The 21,779-nt window shown below is 41.8% G+C and overlaps 1 protein-coding gene across 8 annotated transcripts in view; it reads left to right on the plus strand.

Annotated features, from left to right (window-relative positions):
- The window catches only part of RAI14 (retinoic acid induced 14), a 152,000-nt gene that overhangs the window by 127,675 nt on the left and 2,546 nt on the right, over nt 1-21,779 (plus strand). For 2 of the 8 annotated variants that reach the window (XM_059063226.2, XM_067030859.1), the window contains 12 exons: nt 2,604-2,661; nt 3,372-3,442; nt 5,241-5,347; nt 6,007-6,185; nt 6,433-6,461; nt 7,682-7,768; nt 8,678-8,764; nt 11,129-11,186; nt 14,298-14,416; nt 15,081-16,616; nt 18,263-18,412; nt 21,355-21,420. In XM_059063226.2, the coding sequence (XP_058919209.1) occupies nt 2,604-2,661; nt 3,372-3,442; nt 5,241-5,347; nt 6,007-6,185; nt 6,433-6,461; nt 7,682-7,768; nt 8,678-8,764; nt 11,129-11,186; nt 14,298-14,416; nt 15,081-16,616; nt 18,263-18,412; nt 21,355-21,420 (2,547 nt within the window). The remainder of the gene's footprint in view (nt 1-2,603; nt 2,662-3,371; nt 3,443-5,240; nt 5,348-6,006; nt 6,186-6,432; nt 6,462-7,681; nt 7,769-8,677; nt 8,765-11,128; nt 11,187-14,297; nt 14,417-15,080; nt 16,617-18,262; nt 18,413-21,354; nt 21,421-21,779) is intronic. The other 6 variants (XM_059063227.2, XM_067030860.1, XM_059063229.2 and 3 more) reach the window with 3 other exon arrangements.

The raw sequence follows: 21,779 nt of genomic DNA on the forward strand, positions 1-21,779 counted from the left end.
ACTTGACAAGCTGGAAATCCTCATGGGCAAGGACCAGATATTCTAGCCTCTAATGTAATTTTATATCGGGTTATGCAAATGGATTGGTTTTTCCCTGGAATCTTTGAAGCCTTTAAACAGTTCCTTGTGCTGTTCTAAAATTAGGCCAAAACATGGTAAGCTGTAACGTGATCTCTATTCTTCTTACCACTGAAGGGTAGACAAACATTTCCACCATTGCCTGCTCTCTGCAAATTGTCTGAATTCTGTTCCTCTTTCTGGATAGTTGTTCAAAGTGGAGCCTTTGACGGCCTCCTAATGGGCTGCTTACCTTGGGTCCTGCACCCCTCTGGTAACCGCTTCACTCCTCATCTGGGTGACCCACGCCCTCCGTGATGGGGCCGCTGCCATCTCGTGCCACCCCTCACCCTGCGCCCTCTCTCTCCGGCCTTTTGCTCTTACTATCTGTCTGCTGGAGAGAGACTTCCCTTCTCCAGTGGCTACCATTTCAAAGTTGCACCTCCTTAAGGCAATGGGCACAAAGAGAGCCTTGGGGGAGTCTTCAAATGAACTCTCCCCCACTCTCTCTTGTAGCAAGTGGTCTCTGGGCACCATGCACTCTGTCAAGCAGTGAGTATTTACTCACAGAGCAGCCCCTATCCTGCTGGAGCTTGCCATCTGGTACACGAAGACAGAAATACACATGACTGACTGCTCACCACTGAGAAGAAAACTAACAGAGTATTGTGAGAGGGGAGTGAGGGGGGATGCAGGAAGGCCCCGGGGAGGAGGTGATACTTAAGCTGAGAACTCAGCTGGTGCAGAGAGCCAAGGGGAGAGCATTCCAAGCAGACAGAACAGCAAGTACAAAAGGCCTGAGGTAGGAAAGTCACTAACTAGCCGGGGAGGAAAGAAAGCCAGTGGGTGGGCTGGGGGCAAAGCGAATGAGCAGAAAGAAAGAAGGGCCCAGGGGACTTCCCTGGGGGTCCAGTGGTTGAGACTCTGCGCTTCCACTGCAGGGGGTGTGGGTAATCTCTGGTCAGGGATTCCGCGTGCTGTGCAGGGAGGCCACCAAAAAAAAGAAGAAAAGAAGGGCCCAGGCTGCAGCCTTGTGTGTCACGACGGTCAGACAGTGGTTCCTCAAAGTACAGTGTGGAACTATGGAGGACTTTGAAGTAAAGAGCAACACTGACAGTTTAGAAGTTCACTCTCTTTGTATAGAGAATTGACTAAAGAACTGAGGACAGCCAGGTGGCCGTCAAGGCTCTCCAGGTGAGCAGGGGTTGGCTCAGACCAGGTGGTCACAATGGAGAAAGAGAGGAGAGTAGATCGGGGTGTGTTTTGGGGACAGAACTGACAGGACGTGGTGGTAGGTTAGACGTGGCAGGAGGAAGAGGAGAAGAAATCGAGGATGACTCAGGGGTTTCTGGCTCAGCGACTAGACCCATGATAGCGCTGTTAACAGAGACAGGGACGGCTCGGGAGGATCAGGCTGCGTGTCGGGGAGGAGAAACCAGAAGTGTTGGCTGTGCTGCGTTTCAGACATCAGGCAGAAATGTGAAATAGGCTGTGGGTTGTCAAGCCGGGGGCTCAGAGATGCCATCTGCTGTGTATAGATATGAACACTGGCTGTAGCCCAGCCTGTCTGGCTTTGAATCCTGGCTCTGCCACTTACTGTGACCCGAGCAGATTACTAACTTCTTTGTACCTCAGTTTCCTCATCTGTAAATGGGGGTAATAACAGTATCTAACTAGGATTGTCAAGAGCCTTGTAAAACAATTCTTTGAACAGTACCCGGCACATACTAATAGCCAATACGTACATAGTAGTGTTGTCACCGTTAAGATATACACTCGGGAGGCATTAGCTTCTAGATGGGATTTCGAGCCATGGGTGTGGATGAGATTACCGAGGGAGAGAGCTGCTTAGAGAAAGAACACCCTGGAGCCCCACAGTTTTATGTTTGGCTAAAGGGGCAGGCGTGGCCAGAGCAGTGGGGGGGAAACCGAGAGATCCGATGGGCCAGGCAGGGCTCTAGGGGCTGAGAGGAGAGGGCGTTTGGAGAAGAGGGAGTGGATTACCGGGGAGAGGTTGGTAAGAGGAGGGCAAGCATGTTTGCCGTCGTTGGAAACACGAAGGTGGCTGGCCGCTTGGGTCAGGACCATCCCTTGTGGAGTCTTGAGGGCAGACGCCCGACCGCAGTGAGTCCAGGAATAAATGGGAGACAAGGAAACATGGCTTGTGTGGGACAGTTCTTAACAGGAAGTTGGTTTTGTGACGGCGGATAGAGAATTAGGGCAGGAAACGGGGGGAAAGGTGGGGATCAAGATGAGAAATCCTAGAGCATGTTCGTTTGCTGGTGGAGATGATCTGTTGGCGACAGAGTTGATGGAAGAGAGAGGGGACGGCCAGAGCAGCCAAGAGGTGATGGTTCACCTGTGTCATTATTACTTGGAAATGAGTCTCCCTCCCCATGAGACCCTGGGGCCCTGGAGCACAACATTTGGGACTTATTCATGTTTAGTATTCTTTTCTTAGGAAGTTGCATCATACCTTGCAGGGAAAGGATGGACCGAATAGAACTGAATTATACTATACGTATTTATTGATTTTTGTCTTACAGTCTAAATGCCCAGCCGAAAGTATCGACAGCTCTGGGAAAACAGCTTTACATTATGCAGGTAATTTTCATTCTCTTATTTGTCTTCTTCTGCCATGAGAAACAGTAAGTGTTCGTTTTCCTTATTTAAGCCATTAACCTTGCCATTGTTATTCCTGATGTCGTTTTCTGTCATCATTCCCATTTTCCTCAGTTTGCAAATTGTGTAGGGTTTTACGGAGGAATACAAGCTAGAATTCGTCAGTCGCCCGCCAAACAACTAGTAAAGATTGTCCTGGTTTTTATATTTTAATTAACGTGAGGTTCTTGTTTAAGAGATATTCATGAGCATTTGTAGATTTCAGGTAATGTGTGATACAGATTATTTTTACTTGGGGATCAAAAGGAACATCTATCAGTTTTATTTATCAACATTTGGTATTACTATGTGTCACACAGTTTCAAGTGAGGAAACATTGGTACTGAAGTCCAGGATGATGAGATTTGCAAATTTCTTTTAGTGCTCCTTGTGGAAAAGCTAAGTCCCACGAAAAGCTAAACCAAAGGTTTGCCTAAAGGCAAAAACTGGCAAGCACTGCCTTTAGGTTTGGATGAAGCTGAAATTAAACAGTAATTTAAAACACCACCTACTTATCGATTCTGACATCATTTCTCTTCAACATATGCAAACTGGGTGGAAGGTGAACTTTTCCTTCATAGAAGTGTTTGATGCCCCTGGCCGTGAGAGTAGCTTTGTGATTGGCTGTGGTTTCTGTGTCTTCCTTCTCTCAGCTGCACAGGGCTGCCTTCAAGCTGTGCAGGTTCTTTGCGAGCACAAAAGCCCCGTAAACCTCAAGGATTTGGTAAGTACCAGGTGCACTAGAGGTACAGATGGACACTGGTTTCTAGAGCATCATGGGCTGCTTCTGGGAGTCACGAAGGCTTTAGAGACCCAAGCATTTGGTAAAAGTCTGTTGCTTTCCGACCTAGATCCTCTTGTGCAAAACAGATTTAGGTATTATCCCCGTTGGTCCTTAAACCGTTAATAAAACGTTTTGCAGCACGCACTTCCTGTGTTTGTTTCTAAGCTAAGGATAGACACGTGGCTTACCATCAACCTAAATACTAATAAGGCTTAATTTCTTGATTTTTTTTTTTTTTTTTTTTTTTTTTTTTTTTGTGGTACGCGGGCCTCTCACTGCTGTGGCCTCTCCCGTTGCGGAGCACAGGCTCCGGATGCGCAGGCTCAGCGGCCATGGCTCACGGGCCCAGCCGCTCCGCGGCATGTGGCATCTTCCCGGACCGGGGCACGAACCCGTGTCCCGTGCATCGGCCGGCGGACTCTCAACCACTGCGCCACCAGGGAAGCCCTCTTGGTTTTTATAAATAAAAAATAAGTCTAAATAGAAGTTCTATTATTTTCTTTTTGCACCCCATATATTACCTTTGGTACTAGGGTTTTCCAGTTTTAAAGACCACTTGTAGCCGATTTTGACCTTGCTGGGCTATTTTGAGAATCAACTGACATGCCTATTGCTCCTGATTATAGGGTTAAATTTCCTGCTGTAGCATGGGACTTGACATGTGTAAGTTATACCTGATGGGGACATTGCGAAGTGAGCATTTAGAATCTGTAAATAAATTCACGCTCCCTGAATCTCGGTACTTTATAACCAGAAAGTATTATAACTTCACAGAGATAATTTTCTAGAAATTCTGAAGTTTGACTTTGAGTGGATACTTAATCCTTAAACAGCAATTGTATTTTTAAATATCCCCATGTTAAAATAATTGGATATATTGTAACTTTTTTTTTTCCTTTGCCTATTTGAATACGTCTACCTTAAAATTACTGTCCACCCCATTTGTGGGGTATGTTCAAGGCAAAGAGCAGAATAAAAGCCTGTCTTTATGGTTTACATAATTTGAGTCAGACCCCACTTCAAACTAAGATTATGGAAATTGTCACCTATAAATTCTTCTAGTATTTTTTTTCGTTCGTTTCGTACTGTAATGTTGAGATTATTAATCCATTTTACATAGTTTGTATGAGTTGGGATCTAATTCATTTTTCTGAAGGAATTGCCAATTGTTATAACATATTAAACAAATCATTCTTTCCATCAGTCCCTTTATCTAGTCATGTGTCAGTAATGAACAAATAACTCTTAACATATGTTTCGATACCTAGTAAGATTATGAAAGGGTATGCTTTCTGAGAAGACAGTGGTGGCATGGCAGGATACTAGGATATGTGTAGTTCACTTAGAAGAAACTGCTTAGAGAGCAGTGGGGCCTACTGATGCCATACGGAAACAACCCTTCATTTCTCCAGAACCATGGAGAACCATTTCTCAATAAACATGGTATATACTTGCCTCAAGCCTTTACCTACTTTGCGTTCCACTCTCTCTCACATCATAGTCGAGGCAACAAGCAGCCCGAGAGAAGAACTCCTGAGGAAAAGCCCGCAGTCAGTGGGATTCCATAACAAGGGTAGTGTTACGGTGTGACGTTGGCCTATTAGGGGGCAGACTACTTCGGTGGGCCAAATGTAAGACCAGCAGAACAAGTCAGGAATAAATGTAGGAGGAATAAGGACCTTTGCAGTTCCGGCATTTGGCATCTAACTTAAAATCTTAATCTGAATTTGTCTCCTAGGATGGGAATATAGCACTGCTTCTTGCAGTACAAAATGGCCACAGTGAGGTCTGTCGCTTTCTCCTGGATCATGGAGCAGATGTAAATTCCAGAGACAAAAATGGAAGGTACCACAGAATTAGAAAGCATGTTATTTCAGTGATATCCACATTCTGAGAAGCTTTCAAAATATCAAAGCTGTATTTTGGATTATTTGTTTTAAAGCAGTTTTAATTTCTTTCTTTTACTGATCTCTGCCTTTTTGGATAATTAAGAATCTGTTTTGACTTAAAAAAATTTTTCCCCAGACCTCTGGGAACATCATTGCTGACTGTGTCTGTGATGAGATTATTAAATGCTAAAATGTATGCATTTTAGCATTTAATAGGCTAAAGGCCGTTTCCTTTGCCTTTTCCTGCAAAATAAAAGTAAATATATTGGTTGTTTTTTAAAAACAGTCTTAATAATGTTATAGGTTCTTTAAAAAACTTGATTTGAAAATAAGGCAAGATTTGTGCCAATTGTATTAAATTCCATCCTATTTAGAAGGTTATATCTATGTTATTTGACCTAATATTTAATGTTCTGATTTAATCTGAAGTTTTATAAAACAGCAACCCAATTTTATTTTGATAGCATTCCATTTTGAATTTCCTAGAAAATTAAGTATAGTACAGGTTTAACTGCACTTAGTCTTTTTTCCTCTGTTTTTAAGACAAATGAAATGATTTCTCAGCAAAAAGTTTTCACATTTTGTGTACTAATTTTTTGTCTCCTCATTCTTTAGAACTGCTCTCATGCTGGCTTGTGAGATTGGCAGCTCTAACCTTGTGGAAGCCTTAATTAAAAAGGGTGCAGACCTAAACCTTGTAGATTCTCTTGGACACAATGCCTTACATTATTCCAAACTCTCAGAAAATGCAGGAATTCAAAGCCTTCTATTATCAAAAATCTCTCAGGATGCTGGTATGTGAAAGAAAATAGCCAGTGTTGTTTTAAATTTATCCACTCCATTTTCCCCAAAGGTTAAAGGAATTTGTGCAATATATTTTATTATTCTTTTAAATATATTTCTGGAGAAAAATTGTTGAATATTGTGTATGTTGTGTGTACGGGGGTGTGTGTGTGTTTATATACCCCACCACCCAAAGTGGATATGAGTCATTATGGATCTTATAGTTTGTTTTTTTTTTCCCTCACTTTTCTTCTATAGATTTAAAGACACCAACAAAACCAAAGCAGGTATTTATCTTTGGGGATGGAGATTCTTTTTCATCATTGCCTGGGGGAGTTTGAACATGTTCTAATTAAACCACTCTGTGGACCATTAGGAAAGTGATAAAGACTATGCTGAAACTACTGAAGGAGTAAAATATCTTTGGAATAAATTATTCATTGTAAGGTGGTAAATATTTTCTTAATGATTTATCCTATTTCCAAAGCATGTAACTTTAAACTTGCTACTTATATATTCATCTTTTTCTGAAATATACTAATATTTCCTACTGGTGTGAAAAGGTTTGATGTGATTTTAACTCTGAGAACAACAGTATTTTAACTACTTGTAATATTACAGGAATTATAGAACTCTGTCCATAGCTGTGTTAGTTAATGAAAGTAAGAGATTTAGCATTTTCTTTTATTTTAATTAGAGCTTTTCTAAAATGTCATTCATTTTACACAGATAGCAATTGAGAAGTTTACCCTGTTACTTTGGAGTTTTTCCTAAAAACATAGTCACTGCTGTTTATTAATGAGAGATATATTTGGCTATTTTATTTATTTATACATCAAGGTTGTTGAAAAAATTATCATAATCAGCAAATACTTGATACTGAATTTATTTTGTACCAGTTGTGTTATATTTATCCATAACCTTCAGAGATGACGTTCTCCCTTTTTTCCCATATTTATGGTCATTTCTTGGTATCTGCAGGGAATAACAAAATCTGCAGAAGCTCAAGTCCCTTATATAAAATAGTGTGATACAGTTGGCTCTCTGTATCTGCAATTCTGGGATATGCAGATGGTTGAATCTGGGTGTGAAACCTGTGGATATGGAGGGTCAACTGTATATTCTTTAAGAAAAGGACTGCAAGTAATGAAAAGGTCGGGGAAATACCACTGCTTTGCATTAAGATGGAAGCTAGACTATGAATGTATTCTGGGTTCGAAGTTGTGGTAAACAACCCCTTATTCTCTACTTTCCCAGTTCTCCATACCAACTTAATCTGGTTTTGTCTTGTGTTTTTTATTTTCTTGCTTTAAAGCATGGGCTGCTAGAAGAAAACTTGGAGCATGCGTATTACTCATTTTTATGTTGGTAGCAGATTTCAGATCTTGATAAAGTAAGAAATGCATGAACTGTTGAGGTTTTTCTCATTTGTTTGATGAAGCTATTTACTCAGACTTTACTAACCTAACTAACCCACCTCCATTCTTTGGACTGTGACAACTTCCAGCATGATCAAGTCTCTAAAATAAGCTCAGAGAGAAGTGGAACTCCAAAAAAACGCAAAGCTCCACCACCTCCTATCAGTCCTACCCAGGTAAAAATAAAAGAAAAACAACAATGAACAAACATATAACAACAAAGCCATAATTTTGTCATTTTGTGTTTAGGCCAGAAAGAACTGTTTTTAAATTGACCCTTAAATGCACATTTGAAATTTTCTGTAGTGGTTTTAAATTACAAATAGTGGTATGAAGAATTTTGATTGTTAGTATGGAAATAATGTTGATTCTTATTTCAAAACTGAAGAATTGAACAGTATCTTTTTTAAAAACCTCAAAATTCTTAAAATCTATGACAGGAACTTTTCCCTCAAGATACTGAGCTCAGTCTATTTTCAGAGCTCGTATTAACAGCTCTAGTAAAGTGGGGGAGAATGTGTAGCTGGTGAGGCGTTGGTTGAAAATGAATTTTAGTTGGTTTGTTAAACGTTGTTAAAATACATTTGCCTTTCCTATTACACTTAAGGTTGACTAAGATTAAAAAACAGCTTTCATTTCTGAGCTTATAGTGATGACTGAATAGAGGAGGAAGCTTGAATATCTATGAAATGGTAAATAAAAACAGGCCAGGGTTTGTTATTAAAAGAATCATAGGCCATAAAAAGAATAATCCATATCAAATATTTGAGCAGAATATCTCATCCAGTAAGTAATGTTAAATACGTTAGCATATTCATTAATAATATTCTCAATCTGCAATAGAAGTTTTATAAATTTTTAACGTTAATTCTAGTGAAGTTCCGTAGTTAATTCTACTGGGCAAACTTTCAAAAAGTATTTGAGGCAGCTGAATTACACTGAAAATATGTTACCCTTAGATTAATTGAAACTAAGGATAATTATTGTTAGATTTATTTGCATTGGTTAAATAGGCTAATTCTTTGGCACTGTAGAAGACTTTGAAAAAGGACTCTTTATTGATGGTTTTCATTTTGTTTTTTTAGTTGAGTGATGTATCTTCCCCAAGATCAATAACTTCAACACCACTTTCAGGAAAGGAATCAGTATTTTTTGCTGAACCACCCTTCAAGGTATTTCCTTTCTGTGTCCAACTTATTGAATTTTAAGATACATAATAGATTTGATTTAAGTTATACAACAATATATTGCTCAGTCATTGGTTCAACCTTTTCATCATAAAGCACCCTTTGATTATTTTTCCTAGCATGGGCTCCATACAAAAAGAGTAGCATGAATCAATTATATTTGTTAGCTAATATTTAATTTTCTTCATTAAAAAAGGACAAAGATAAGACTTTAAGATCACCAGTCATCTTACCAAATTGAGTTGCTATAATACTAATCAAAAAGAAAGAAATGGTTTATTCTCTGATGTCTTACTAAGAAGTAATTGTATATTTTTAATTAAACTTTTTACTGACTATGAAAGTAATATGTATTTATTTTAGAATTTTAGAAAATCCATTAGGTCTTATTCCACCTGATTCTCTAGACTGGAAAGTATTTTAAGGAATGGGATGGTATTTCAATTTAACATCTGTTTACCTAACAATCACTAGGAAATTGTACTTGGAAAGAAAGTAAAATTTATAATTGTTAAAATGAAATCTCAATGGCATAATTGTTTATTCTTTTCTCACTTCTAAGAATTACTAAAAATGAATTTTCTTTTAACTTGGATGCACATTGATGTGGAAAAGATTCTATCAGCCTATCATTTCCCTTGCTTTAACTAGATTTTATTAAAATACAAGGCAAGGAAAGGAAGTTATGCTCTTATAATTACCACCCTAGTATCTTCTAATATGATTATGGCTCAAAGGAGGCAATGCGTTCCAAAGAATAATATCACAAATTATGTTTTTCAGAAATAGAGTGTAAAAAGACTTTTATTTCTTTAAAAAAAATCACAAAAAGATAAAGAGGACACAATTTAGAATAGCTAAAGTTTAAAAAGATTAAAAATACAAATTGTTGGTGATGATGTGGAAGAGTTAGAAGTCTCATACTCTGTGGGTAGGATGTAAAATGATACAACTACTTTGGAAAACCATTTGACAGTTTCTTGAAAAGTTCAACATACCTAACATATGATCTAGCCATTCACTCATAGATGTTAACCCAAGAGAAATTAAAATATATGTCTCAAAAAATCATATACACTAATGTTTATAGCATCTTTATTCAAATATCCCCAACCTAGAAACGATCCATATGTCCTCCAACAAATGAATGGATAAAGATAATGAGATACATACATATAATGAAATATTACTCAGCCATAAAAGAGGATGAAGTGCTGGCCAAGCAGCATGATGGATGCATCTGAAAACCGTCATGCTGAATGAAAGAAGCCAGGCTCAAAGAAATTCATCCCCTATGACATTCCATTTATAGGAATTCTAGAAAATGCAAAAAGGAGAGTAGTGGTTGCCTGGGAATGGCAGGGATTGGCTGTGATGAGGCATGAGGAAACTTTTAGAGGTAATGGGAATATTCTGGATCTTGATTATAGTGGTGGTTCCTTGGGTGTGTATCTGTCAAAACTCCTCAAATTGTAAGCTTCCAATGGATGTAGTTTACCTTAATACAGTTGAAAAATAAAAATAAGCATTTATTTTTTAAGTGAAAATACAGCTTTTTTTATGAGAAGCACTTGCCAAAAATGAGCCACTTCATTTTTAGCAATTGAGCCTTTACAAAAGTCCCTTTGCTGAACAATTCTCTCTCTTATCATGGTCTGCGGCTCATCTAGATAAAACATGGCAATTTCTGGCACATGACTGTATTGTTTTGGAATGAGAATCTGGCTTTGAAGGTAAAGAATTTTTGCAATATATGAATGGACAGAGATATTCAGGGATGCAGGTTTAGAGGAAATCTTTAAAGGATTGTCAGTCCACAGCCATAAGAATTTTTAATTCCCTTATAAAATTACCTTTATTTTCTGTGACAGGTCTCATTTACTACCATTTCCCTTAAAAATAATTAATAATAATATATTAATAGTTAATTTATGAAATGATAAAGCTGAAAAGTGCTTCTAATGTATTTTAATGTATTACCCAGATAAGTAAAACTTCTTTTGACTCTGTTATGAAAGTAGTTTTCACCATCTCAAGCTTTAGCACATAGCCCACTAAATTAGCTATTATGTAATTTTATTATAATCTTCAAAGATATTTGTAATATACTTACTGAAATTTCTGAAAAATATTTTGAGAATATACCTTCTGGAACCTCTAAGTAAAAATTGCACCTCAGGAGATAACTGTCACGTTTATTGTATTTTAAAATATCTTCTTTCCTGGAGATTTTCTGTTTTTCTAGTAGGATAGCACCAACTTGTATAAACTCAAGGAGGAAAATTTGCTTGATTCTTTTGTAGAGTGTTCCATTCAGGAATATTCTTTTAAGTCATTTTTGTGTTCCAGCAGGCTGAGATCAGTTCTATACGGGAAAACAAAGACAGACTAAGTGACAGTACTACGGGTAAGATGAAGGGGCATTTCTGTTCCCTTGACCGATCTCTATTTCCTGATCCTCTAAGAGAGCAAAGGCCAAGCAGGGGTACCCTGTCTGGGGAAGTTGGAGAACCCAGGGTGCCACCCTAAGACTGCCCACAGTGCGCAGCCTGGCATTCTCGACTTCAGGGGGCCTTCACCTAGATTAAGGAGTCCCTGAGCTTGGGTGTGAAGTATGTCTCTGTTTTCATCTGTTCCTAATTTAGCATTAGCACTTCCTTCAGTTATGAATATAGGTAATAAGCCCCAGTGGTATTAGCAGATCAGTGATTCTGACACCAAGAAAATTCACAGATAATATCATATCCCCTCACTGTTCTTACCGGTACCTTGATAGATCATTTACAGTATCTCTGCTAGAAATTATGGCAGTTATTAGACCTGCTTCCAGATCTTGTTATTTGGTGTGTTACAAAGAAGGTCGCCAATTACTGTAACCTGTACATTCTATTTTTTTTAACATCTTTATTGGAGTATAATTGCTTTACAATGGTGTGTTAGTTTCTGCTTTATAACAAAGTGAATCATCTGTACATATACATATATCCCCATATCTCCTCCCTCTTGCGTCTCCCTCCCACCCTCCCTATCCCACCCCTCTAGGTGGTCACAAAGCATCAGCTGATCTCCCTGTGCTATGTGCTACTTCCCACTAGCTATCTGTTTTACATTTGATAGTGTATATATGTCCATGCCACTCTCTCTCTTCGTCCCAGATTATTTTATGCATTTTAAAACATTGTTTTGAGATGAGGTCCATAGGCTGTAAGCGGCCAGCTAGCGGCCCTCCTTACAAACTGAGCAGCAGGTTATTTCTTGAAGGGAGAGCCAAGTGAGCTCCTCCACGGCTGCCACAATCTAACTTTTCTACTTTTGATTTTTAAAAGACACATATAGGGCTTCCCTGGTGGCGCAGTGGTTGGGAGTCCGCCTGCCGATGCAGGGGATACGGGTTCGTGCCCTGGTCCGGGAAGATCCCACATGCCGCGGCCCGTGAGCCACAGCCACTGGGCCTGCGCGTCTGGAGCCTGTGCTCCGCAGCGGGAGAGGCCACAACAGCGAGAGGCCCGCGTACCACAAAAATAAAAATAAAAATTTTTTTTAAAAAAAATAAATAAATAAAAGACACATACAAAGAGTGTTAATGAAATCATACACTATCATATTGTCTTCACCAAGACATGGTTTAATTCATTGTATCGAGTCCATCCTGTCGCTTTATCCTCTAAGAATTAGGACGGTATATGCAGAATCAATTTGAAATGTAGAGTAGATTACTTCAAAGGCCCCTTTTTGCTCCAGCATTCAGTTTCTTAGTCTGTTATGTATTTCATATGTGTTTGGAGCCCTTAACTTACAGAATTTAGAAATATTAAGAAATATTCCTGGCAGAGAACAATGTTAATATAACTGAACAGTTGTTACATTGTATACTTTCAAAGCCATCCATCATGGCTTAGAAGTAATTTTTGTTGCTTAGAATTACCTTCATGCTCCCAATCCCCTGGTTCATTCCAAGCTGGCCAGACTCTTTGTCAAGAACACGCATAAAGCTGTGGTTTAGGCACCAGACATGATTAGTAAGCATTTCTATGAAGAAATGTCATTTTTGTATCCTTCCAAATTAAGATTAAAGTTTTCATCCTTGCATTAAATAGCTTGAGAAAATTTTTAAATAACAGTAGAAATTTGGGTCAGTGCTTTTCAGAGTGTGGTCTCTAAACTGTTTCCAGTCTAAAATAACTAAGGAGTTTAGAGCAGAAAGTCATCCAGCCAAGCACACTGTTTCGTCCACCTGACAATTTTTTTTTTCCATAGGAAGACTTTCTGGACGAAGGAAGCAGTACATTGAGTGACATTCTGGAGGACGTTTCTTGTCTTGCCTCAATGAGAACTTTGAGTAGCATAGCTTTAAATGTTACTTCAGCATGATAATCAGCAGAATCTCAAATAGTTCTGGTTTACCAACAGTGTTTACTGTGGGATTCAGAGAAGCCTGTTTCATGCTGGGGTGGTCAGAGAATGCTTTAAGGAAGAGGCAGAGTTTGCCATGAGTCTTGAAGGATGCTAAGAGTTATCTAGCCAAAGAGATGCTACAAGGGCAGTCATATAGATGAAGAATTAAAGAAGCAGCCTTGTGTTGAGAATATAGAGGATGTGATAGAAGCGTTGAATCTGATGAAAATGGGATACTAGAGAAAAACATCAGGAGTTATAAACCTGAAAAAAAGATTGGAGCCAGATCCTAGAGGCCTTAATCCAGATGAAGGAATTTGGAGGTTATTTTTAGAGGGAGAGCAATTAAAGCACTTGAACCAAAGGAATGACCCTATCAAACTATGTTTTAGGAAGATTAGTCTGACAGTGATGTTGGTACAGGCTACCTTTTCACTGGAGGAGAGAGAGAGATTTGTTAGGAAGCCATTTTGTAGAGTAACCAAGTATGGTGATGAAGTTTGAACTAGAGTGATGGATGTCGGAATAAGAAGTGAACCAGGGCTTCCCTGGTGGCACAGTGGTTGAGAGTCCGCCTGCTGATGCAGGAGACACGGGTTCGTGCCCCGGTCCGGGAAGATCCCACATGCCGCGGAGCGGCTGGGCCCGTGAGCCATGGCCACTGAGCCTGCGCATCCGGAGCCTGTGCTCCGCAACGGGAAAGGCAACAACAGTGAGAGGCCCACGTACCGCGAAAAAAAAAAAAAAAAAAAAAGAAGTGAACCAGATTCCAGAGATCTTTCTAGAAGGATTCACAGAATAGGATGTATTAGGCATGGGAGGAACAAAAAACAACCAAGGTGTGGCACTTGTTAAGTGAACGGAAAATGTGTGACCAAATCCATCAGTTTTCAGATGTGCTTATTTGTATCCAGGTACCTAGTATATGTGCTAGGGAAACACCAGTAAGGAAACCCCAGTACCTGAGAATTGCTATTCATCTATCCAGCTGCAGGGGGCTTTCATTCATAATCTGGACTAAGAAGAAGAACTGGATTGAGTAGAGAGTGAGTTTGTAAGAGGTCAGAGAAATAACAGTTTAATTTTTTAAATATTATTTAAAATTGCCTGTCTCTTTTCCAAGGTGCTGATAGCTTATTGGATATAAGTTCTGAAGCTGACCAACAAGATCTTCTTGTCCTACTGCAAGCAAAAGTTGCTTCTCTTACCTTACACAATAAGGAATTACAAGATAAATTACAGGTGGGTAAATAGATTGCTAACACAGTCTGTTCTGTAGGGTCAAGCTATTGGGTTTTTCAGGGTTAGTCAGGTGATATTTTGTTTTAGACATCGACATTAGTTTCTTCTTTTAAAAATATAATTAGCCTTAAGCATTTTATAGTTTCAAATTATTTATTTCTTGAGAGAGTTTATTCATTAACTATTTTTGTAAACTGGTAAATTATATATAATTATATACATAGTATGATATATATGACAATATATATACATATATGTACACACACATATATATGATTAGTCAGTTATTCACTTAGTAATGTTGATCATTTAGCAGATTTAAGAACTTGATAAGAAGTAGCTGTACTAAGCCCATTGTCCCTCTTGGCAACTACAATAATATGAGAAACAAAGGAAAAATTTGAGTCAGAGGCTCTTCAGCCAAAACAAATCTCACATTTTTAAAGTGGCCCACATGATCTATCCTAAGAGAGCACAGAATAAGCTTAGAATCATTAGTCCGACTCTCGCGTCCCAGACCGTATTTTTTCATGGGGCAAGAGGACGCATACAGAACAATCCAGCTACTCTCCCAAATGTAAGGTTTGGAATCGCTCTCTCATTGCAGTTGCTTGCTCATCTAACCACACCTTTGATGCCATTTCATTCTTGCCTTTTTCTCCAGGCCAAAACACCCAGGGAGGCAGAAGCAGACCTGAGCTTTGACTTTTACCATTCTGCTGAAACTGACTTGGCCCCGCCCCTGGGCAAACCTAGTGAAACCCCTCCCCCAGACTCCAAACCATCTCCATCTGTCTTCACACATTCCTTGAGTAAATCCGCTATCGACAGCGATGTCAGAATCCAGCAACTACAGGAGATTTTACACGACTTGCAGAAGAAATTGGAGAGCTCTGAAGCAGAGAGGAAAGAGCTGCAGGCCGAGCTCCAGGCCAGAAGGACAGAGCCGGTGTGCTTAAACAATTCGGAGATTTCAGAGAACGGCTCCGACCTCAGCCAGAAACTTAAGGAAACGCAGAGCAAGTACGAGGAAGCTATGAAAGAAGTCCTGAGTGTGCAGAAGCAGATGAAACTAGGCCTGGTCGCACCGGAAGGCATGGATAGTGACTCAGGCCTCCGTGAGCTGAGGATCACCGAGGAGGAAATAGACGCACTAAAGCGGGACCTCCAGAACGCACTGGGAGAAAGTGAACGAAATAAAGAGAGAGTGAGAGAGTTGGAGGGAAAGCTTGTAGAGAGGGAGAAAGGGGTGGTTATGAAGCCAACCGGGGAAGAGTACGAGGAAATGAAAAGCTCATATTGCTCGGTGATTGAGAATATGAACAAGGAGAAGGCATTTTTGTTTGAGAAATACCAAGAGGCCCAAGAAGAAATCATGAAATTAAAAGATACACTGAAAAATCAGATGACCCAGGAGGCGGGTGATGAAGCTGGGGACATGAAAGAGGCCATGAACAGGATGATAGATGAACTCAACAAGCAGGTGAGTGAGCTGTCCCAGCTATACAAAGAGGCCCAGGCCGAGCTGGAGGATTACAGGAAGAGGAAATCTCTAGAAGACGTCACAGCTGAATATATCCATAAAGCAGAGCACGAGAAGCTGATGCAAGTGACCAACATATCCAGAGCGAAGGCTGAAGAGGCACTGTCTGAAATGAAGTCGCAGTATTCCAAAGTGCTGAATGAGCTGAGCCAGCTCAAACAGTTGGTAGATGTACAGAAAGGGAACTCTGTCTCCATGACGGAGCATCTGCAGGCGATAACCACGCTGCAGACCACTGCCAAAGAGATGGAGGAAAAAATAGGCAGTCTTAAAGACCACCTTGCGAGCAAGGAAGGGGAGGTGGCAAAGCTGGAGAAGCAACTCCTAGAGGAGAAGGCGGCCGTGACCGACGCCATGGTGCCCAGGTCTGCCTACGAGAAGCTCCAGTCGTCTCTGGAAAGCGAAGTGAGTGTGTTGGCCTCAAAATTAAAGGATTCCATGAAAGAGAAAGAGAAGGCCCATTCAGAGGTTGCCCAGATTAGAAGTGAGGTCTCACAAATGAAAAGGGAAAGGGAAAACATTCAGACTCTCTTGAAATCCAAAGAGCAGGAAGTAAGTGAACTTCTGCAAAAATGCCAGCACGCTCAGGAAGAGCTTGCAGAAATGAAGAGAGATTCTGAAAGCTCTTCAAAACTGGAAGAGGATAAAGACAAGAAGGTTGGTGAGACTGTATTGCTGTTGAATTTCGAGCTAGTATACGCTAGGACTTTCAACCTTCGTTTACTGTGGTTAACATTTTTACCATTTGTAAGCACTAACCTGTTGTGAATGGTCAGAGGCTCCACACGTGACTCCCTGTGTCCCCAAAGCCACATTAAGAATAGTAGGGTGGACATTTATTTAAAAAAAAAACAAAACAAAACAACTCATCTTCTACTGCTTCCCTCATACCAAAGCATTTTCACATGTGTGGTACATGTTTTCCCTTTAAAAATTATTTTACAGAAGCCCTGCCAAGTGTCAGGGATCAGAAGTGAACCCACCAACTGAGAAGCATTTGTGACCCATCTTGAACTTCTACTCTGTTGGAATCTGGACAGATTCCTCTGTCATATGAAAACCCAATTACTCCCAGACTTGATATGGCTTCCCTAAACCCCATGAGCTTTCCTCTGAGTCAGTATAAAAACCCTCCCTGGGCCCCATTTTCAAAGGTGTACAGGATAATAAGGCAGGAAATGCGAGGGGCAGGCGATTTGAGATGCTCTGCGCGGGGAGGAAGGAGGAAAGTAAAGGGAAAAGTGGATGATGCTTCCGTGCCTGGATCTGCTCTGCATTCCCGGTCTCCTGGGTCAGATGTTCTGAATGGCATTCATTAGAGCATTTTTTTTTTTTTTTTTTTTCGGTACGCGGGCCTCTCACCGCCGTGGCCTCTCCCGTTGCGGAGCACAGGCTCCGGACGCGCAGGCTCAGCGGCCATGGCTCACGGGCCCAGCCGCTCCGCGGCATGTGGGATCCTCCCAGACCGGGGCACGAACCCGTGTCCCCTGCATCGGCAGGCGGACTCTCAACCACTGCGCCACCAGGGAAGCCCCATTAGAGCATTTTTAATCTTTTATTCCTTCATTATAATGAGTGTTTCAAAAAGAGCTCCTGAAGCCAAGAGACCGGTGGAGGTGGGCGATTGTCTTCACTACGAGGCAAGATGCCTGAGATACCAGGGTTTCTAAAACTTATTCCTGATTGCCCACGTCAGCAATATGGAGCAAGACCTAGCTGTCTCCAAATAAGGACTACCTGAAATCCTGTTTCTGATTTATTTTTTCAACTGTCCCCCTTTTAAGGGTGAACGAAGGAAATCCATGTCACAGCTTTTGTTACCTTCAGGCCCCGAAACACAGTCTGTCATTCAGGGGCTCTTGTCTGCATGGAATGGCTTTAGAGGGCTTTGTTTGGTTTGCCTGATTTTATCTGTTTTTATGTTTCATTTTATGGCTTTTCTTTCTTTTTTTTTTTTTTTTTTTTTTTTGCGGTACGCGGGCCTCTCACTGCTGTGGCCTCTCCCGTTGCGGAGCACAGGCTCCGGACGCGCAGGCGCAGCGGCCATGGCTCACGGGCCCAGCCGCTCCGCGGCACGTGGGATCCTGCCGGACCGGGGCACGAACCCGCGTCCCCTGCATCGGCAGGCGGACTCTCAACCACTGCGCCACCAGGGAAGCCCTGGCTTTTCTTTTAAAAAAATAACAAAGGGATTGCTGCAGTCCCAGAGGCCAGGAGAGGCTATGTTCCAGGTTGAGAAATAGGTGGAGATTTGCTTCTGTGTCACGTTCTTGCCTACTGATAGAGCTTTCCTTTCTCGCCAGATAAACGAGATGTCGAAGGAAGTCGCCAAGTTGAAGGAGGCCCTGAACAGCCTCTCGCAGCTCTCCTACTCCACGAGCTCATCCAAGAGGCAGAGCCAGCAGCTGGAGGCGCTGCAGCAGCAGGTCAAACAGCTGCAGCACCAGCTGGCTGTGAGTGGGCGTGTCTCTGCGGCCTCGCTGGGGGTGTGGGGAGACAGACGGCACGGGGGGCGGGGAAGGGAGCGGGGAACCAGCGGGCACATGCCCAGCCTGAAGGCGTGCTGCGCTTCAGTGGGCAGCTGACTGCGGACTTCTTTGATGAAGGCCAGAGAGGCAGAGGATGGATTTCTCTGGCGTTGCCTGCAATGCAAAGGGTAACATGTGTCGGTGGGAAGGAAGGGAGGGGCCCACAAGGCAGTGGGAGGAGGCTTCTTGTTTGCCCTTCCACTCGCTGTTTACCCTTTCTCCATTTTTCTGCCATGATCGTCACTGTCTGTGGCAGCGGCGAGAGCTATTTCTCATTCGGGGCCAGGCTCTCTGGTAGTTGTATGTCTGCATGTCTGAAGCTGCTTCTTGGCCTCTTAACTGATTTCACCCAGGAAAGCCCTTTCATGTCTGTATTCGTTTCCGATGGCTATTGTAATAGGGCAACACAAACTTGGTTTAAAACAACACAAACTTACTACTACAGTTCTCGAGGTCCATACATCCGAAGAAAACGGTTTCACAAAAGTCAAGTCATGGTGTCAGCAGGGCTGGTTCCTTCTCAAGGCTCTAGGGGAGAATCCATTTCCTTACCTTTTCCAGCTTCTAGAGTTTGCCTGAATTCTTTGGCTCGTGGCCCCTTTCTCCATCCCCAACGCATATCCCTCCAGCCTCTGATTCCATCCTCCCGTCTCCTTCCACCTTTGACCTTTCTGCCTCCCTCTCATAGGACCCTGGTGGTTACGTTTTAGATCCACCCAGATAATCAGGATAATCTTACTTTCTATCTCAAGATCCTTAATCTGCAAGTCCCTTTTGCCTTATAGGTCACACTCCCAGGTTCTACAGATTAAGACGTGGGCATCTTTGGAGGGCTATTAGTCAGTCTATCACAATGTCTGTAAAGTTTTAGCCATTGAGGGTATGTTACGTTCTCCACGTGAAGGTTAGTCTATCCTGGATGTTCTCTAGCTTCTATTTACAAACAGGACCTGGATTTTGTGATTTTTTCAGTACAGACTCAATACTGGTGAATTCAGGTTTCTACAGTCCTTACTCCAGCTGGCCACAAAGTACAAACCCAGCTTTTTTTGTGTTGCCAGCTCTACTAGAGCAGTGGAGGAGTAGTCAGGGAAGGAGAAGTTGCTCTTGACTGTGTTTTGCAGGTCATTTTTCTGATCAAGTGATTATCACAGACTTGTAGATAAAGTACTAACGATTTATACAGTCATTCTTACAGTTATTCAATATGCGTTTAATGAGCTTTTATGTATCAGTAATATACAAGGTGCTGATGAATGAATAAGACACAGTCCCTGCCTTCATGGAACGTATACTCAATATGATGGCTTACCGTATACTCAGTGTAGTAAGCGTCCATTGATAGGTGCCCAGCGTGCTGTGGGCATAGAGAGGCAGTGTGCTCACCCAATCTGGGTGAGTCTCTGAAGGCTTCCTGCAGGAGGCGACGCTCGTGCTGAATCTCAAAGAGATGCGTAGGAGGCAGCAGGGACTGGGATGTGGCATTTAGATGGCCTGTGGTAGCCGTGGCAACCACAGTTCCAGTGGAGGGGTGGAGTGTGGATGGCCGAGGCTGGCTGCTGGAGAAGTGACCGAGGAGCTAGGCGTCCGCCGGGGCCGAAGAGTCACAGCAGGAGGCAGGGGAAGCCTAAAGCAGGTTTGCTGCAAAGATGGGAGATGGTGGTGAGGGAGTGGGGTGCTTTCAACTGAGATCTCAGAGGTAATGACTGAGGCAGGGCTCTGACCATAAGAGCGGGTGGCTGGAAGGAGGGACAGGTCGTGAAGCTGAGGTCAAGGGACTGAGAGGCCAGGGTGGTGGGTGGCTCATCCACGTGGATACTCAAGTCAACCAAGTGATGACAGAAGCAGGACCGGAAAGGAAGACAGTGATCAGAGGACAAAGCTATAAATGATGGCGTGGAGGCAACCAAGAGGTGGGAGGAGACAGCACAGAGGGAGCTACCAAGCGTACCTTCTACTGGCAGGAACTTCAAAGACTGAGGTTTCAAAGGGTTTCCTTGAATAGGAAGGACGCCTCCTATCCGACACTGTTGGGGAGGAGGTGAGACTGGCTACTCATAGACTTCAGTAGATTTTTAAAGTGATCCATATATGATAGTCTCAATTTCCATCATGACGTAGGCAGAAAGGCCTCTTCTTAGAAGAGTTAAGAGCTGAGTTGAGATCCTTGAAATATAGTCACTGGGAGGAACTGGAATTACAGCTCAACAAGGAGAAAGAAAATCATTAACAGCTGTGCTGAGGGACCATTTGAGGTTGGTGCCGTCACCCTGTTGCCCTCCTTGGTGTGCTGAGAGCTAAATCATTGAATTTCCCAGGGATTATACACCACTGGCTATATAGAAGGTGATCGATAACTCTCTTTAAAAGGATAATTTTTTAAATTAATAAATATTTGGTCATTGTATACGATAGAAAAGTTGGAAGATACAGAAAACTCTGGAAAAGCTACTATAAATGGAAACTGCCTATAATCCAACCACTCAGAGACAATAACTTTTTGCATTTGACAAAGTAAATAGTTCCTTGTACTGTTGACTTTGTGCGAATATATCTGTATCCTTTGCCTGAGTATGTATATATATTTTTAAACAAATTCAGGATTATCACATCTACTTTTTACATGAATTTTCTTCTCGGGTTGACACACCAAGATATGAAACAGGTAGTTTTTTTCCCTAAGAATATTGACAAGCATTCCGAACTACACAATCCTCTGAGTGCACAGCAATTTTAAAAGCTTCCTATGCGAGTTGGTGGAAGGAATCACTAGGGTAGCGTTTGGCCACAGCTTTCTCCTAGATGTTTGTTTTTTTTTTAAAAAGATCTCCTAAGCTCTTGAACAATGTCAAATTGTCTCTTTCTAGGAGTGCAAGAAACAACACCAGGAAGTGATATCAGTTTACAGAACGCACCTTCTGTACGCTGTGCAGGTATGGTGTCTGGGGATCCTAAAGAGATACCACAGCAGGTCTTGCCCAAATGCCCATCCTGAAACTAGTAGAGCAGATGAGAATTTGAGAAGACAGCTTTTCATTGGAAAGCTTTTTAAAACACCTTCTGCTTTGCTTTGCATTTTGTGTTGGGAGCCCCATACCGTTAACCAGGAGCAGCCTCCTTTGTTGAGAGCTGAAGGAGGGTGTGGGTCTAGATGTTATTTTCCGGGTTTGATGATATTCTCAGAGCTATCCGTACCATCTCACTACTGCCACTGTTGGTGCTTTGGCTGGCTGGGCTCAGATTTGCTACTGAGATGCCAGAGACCCTTTGCTGAGGACGCTGGTAGGAGACC

The sequence above is a fragment of the Kogia breviceps genome, chromosome 4 (genome assembly GCF_026419965.1).
Source record: "Kogia breviceps isolate mKogBre1 chromosome 4, mKogBre1 haplotype 1, whole genome shotgun sequence".
Lineage (NCBI taxonomy): Eukaryota > Metazoa > Chordata > Mammalia > Artiodactyla > Physeteridae > Kogia > Kogia breviceps.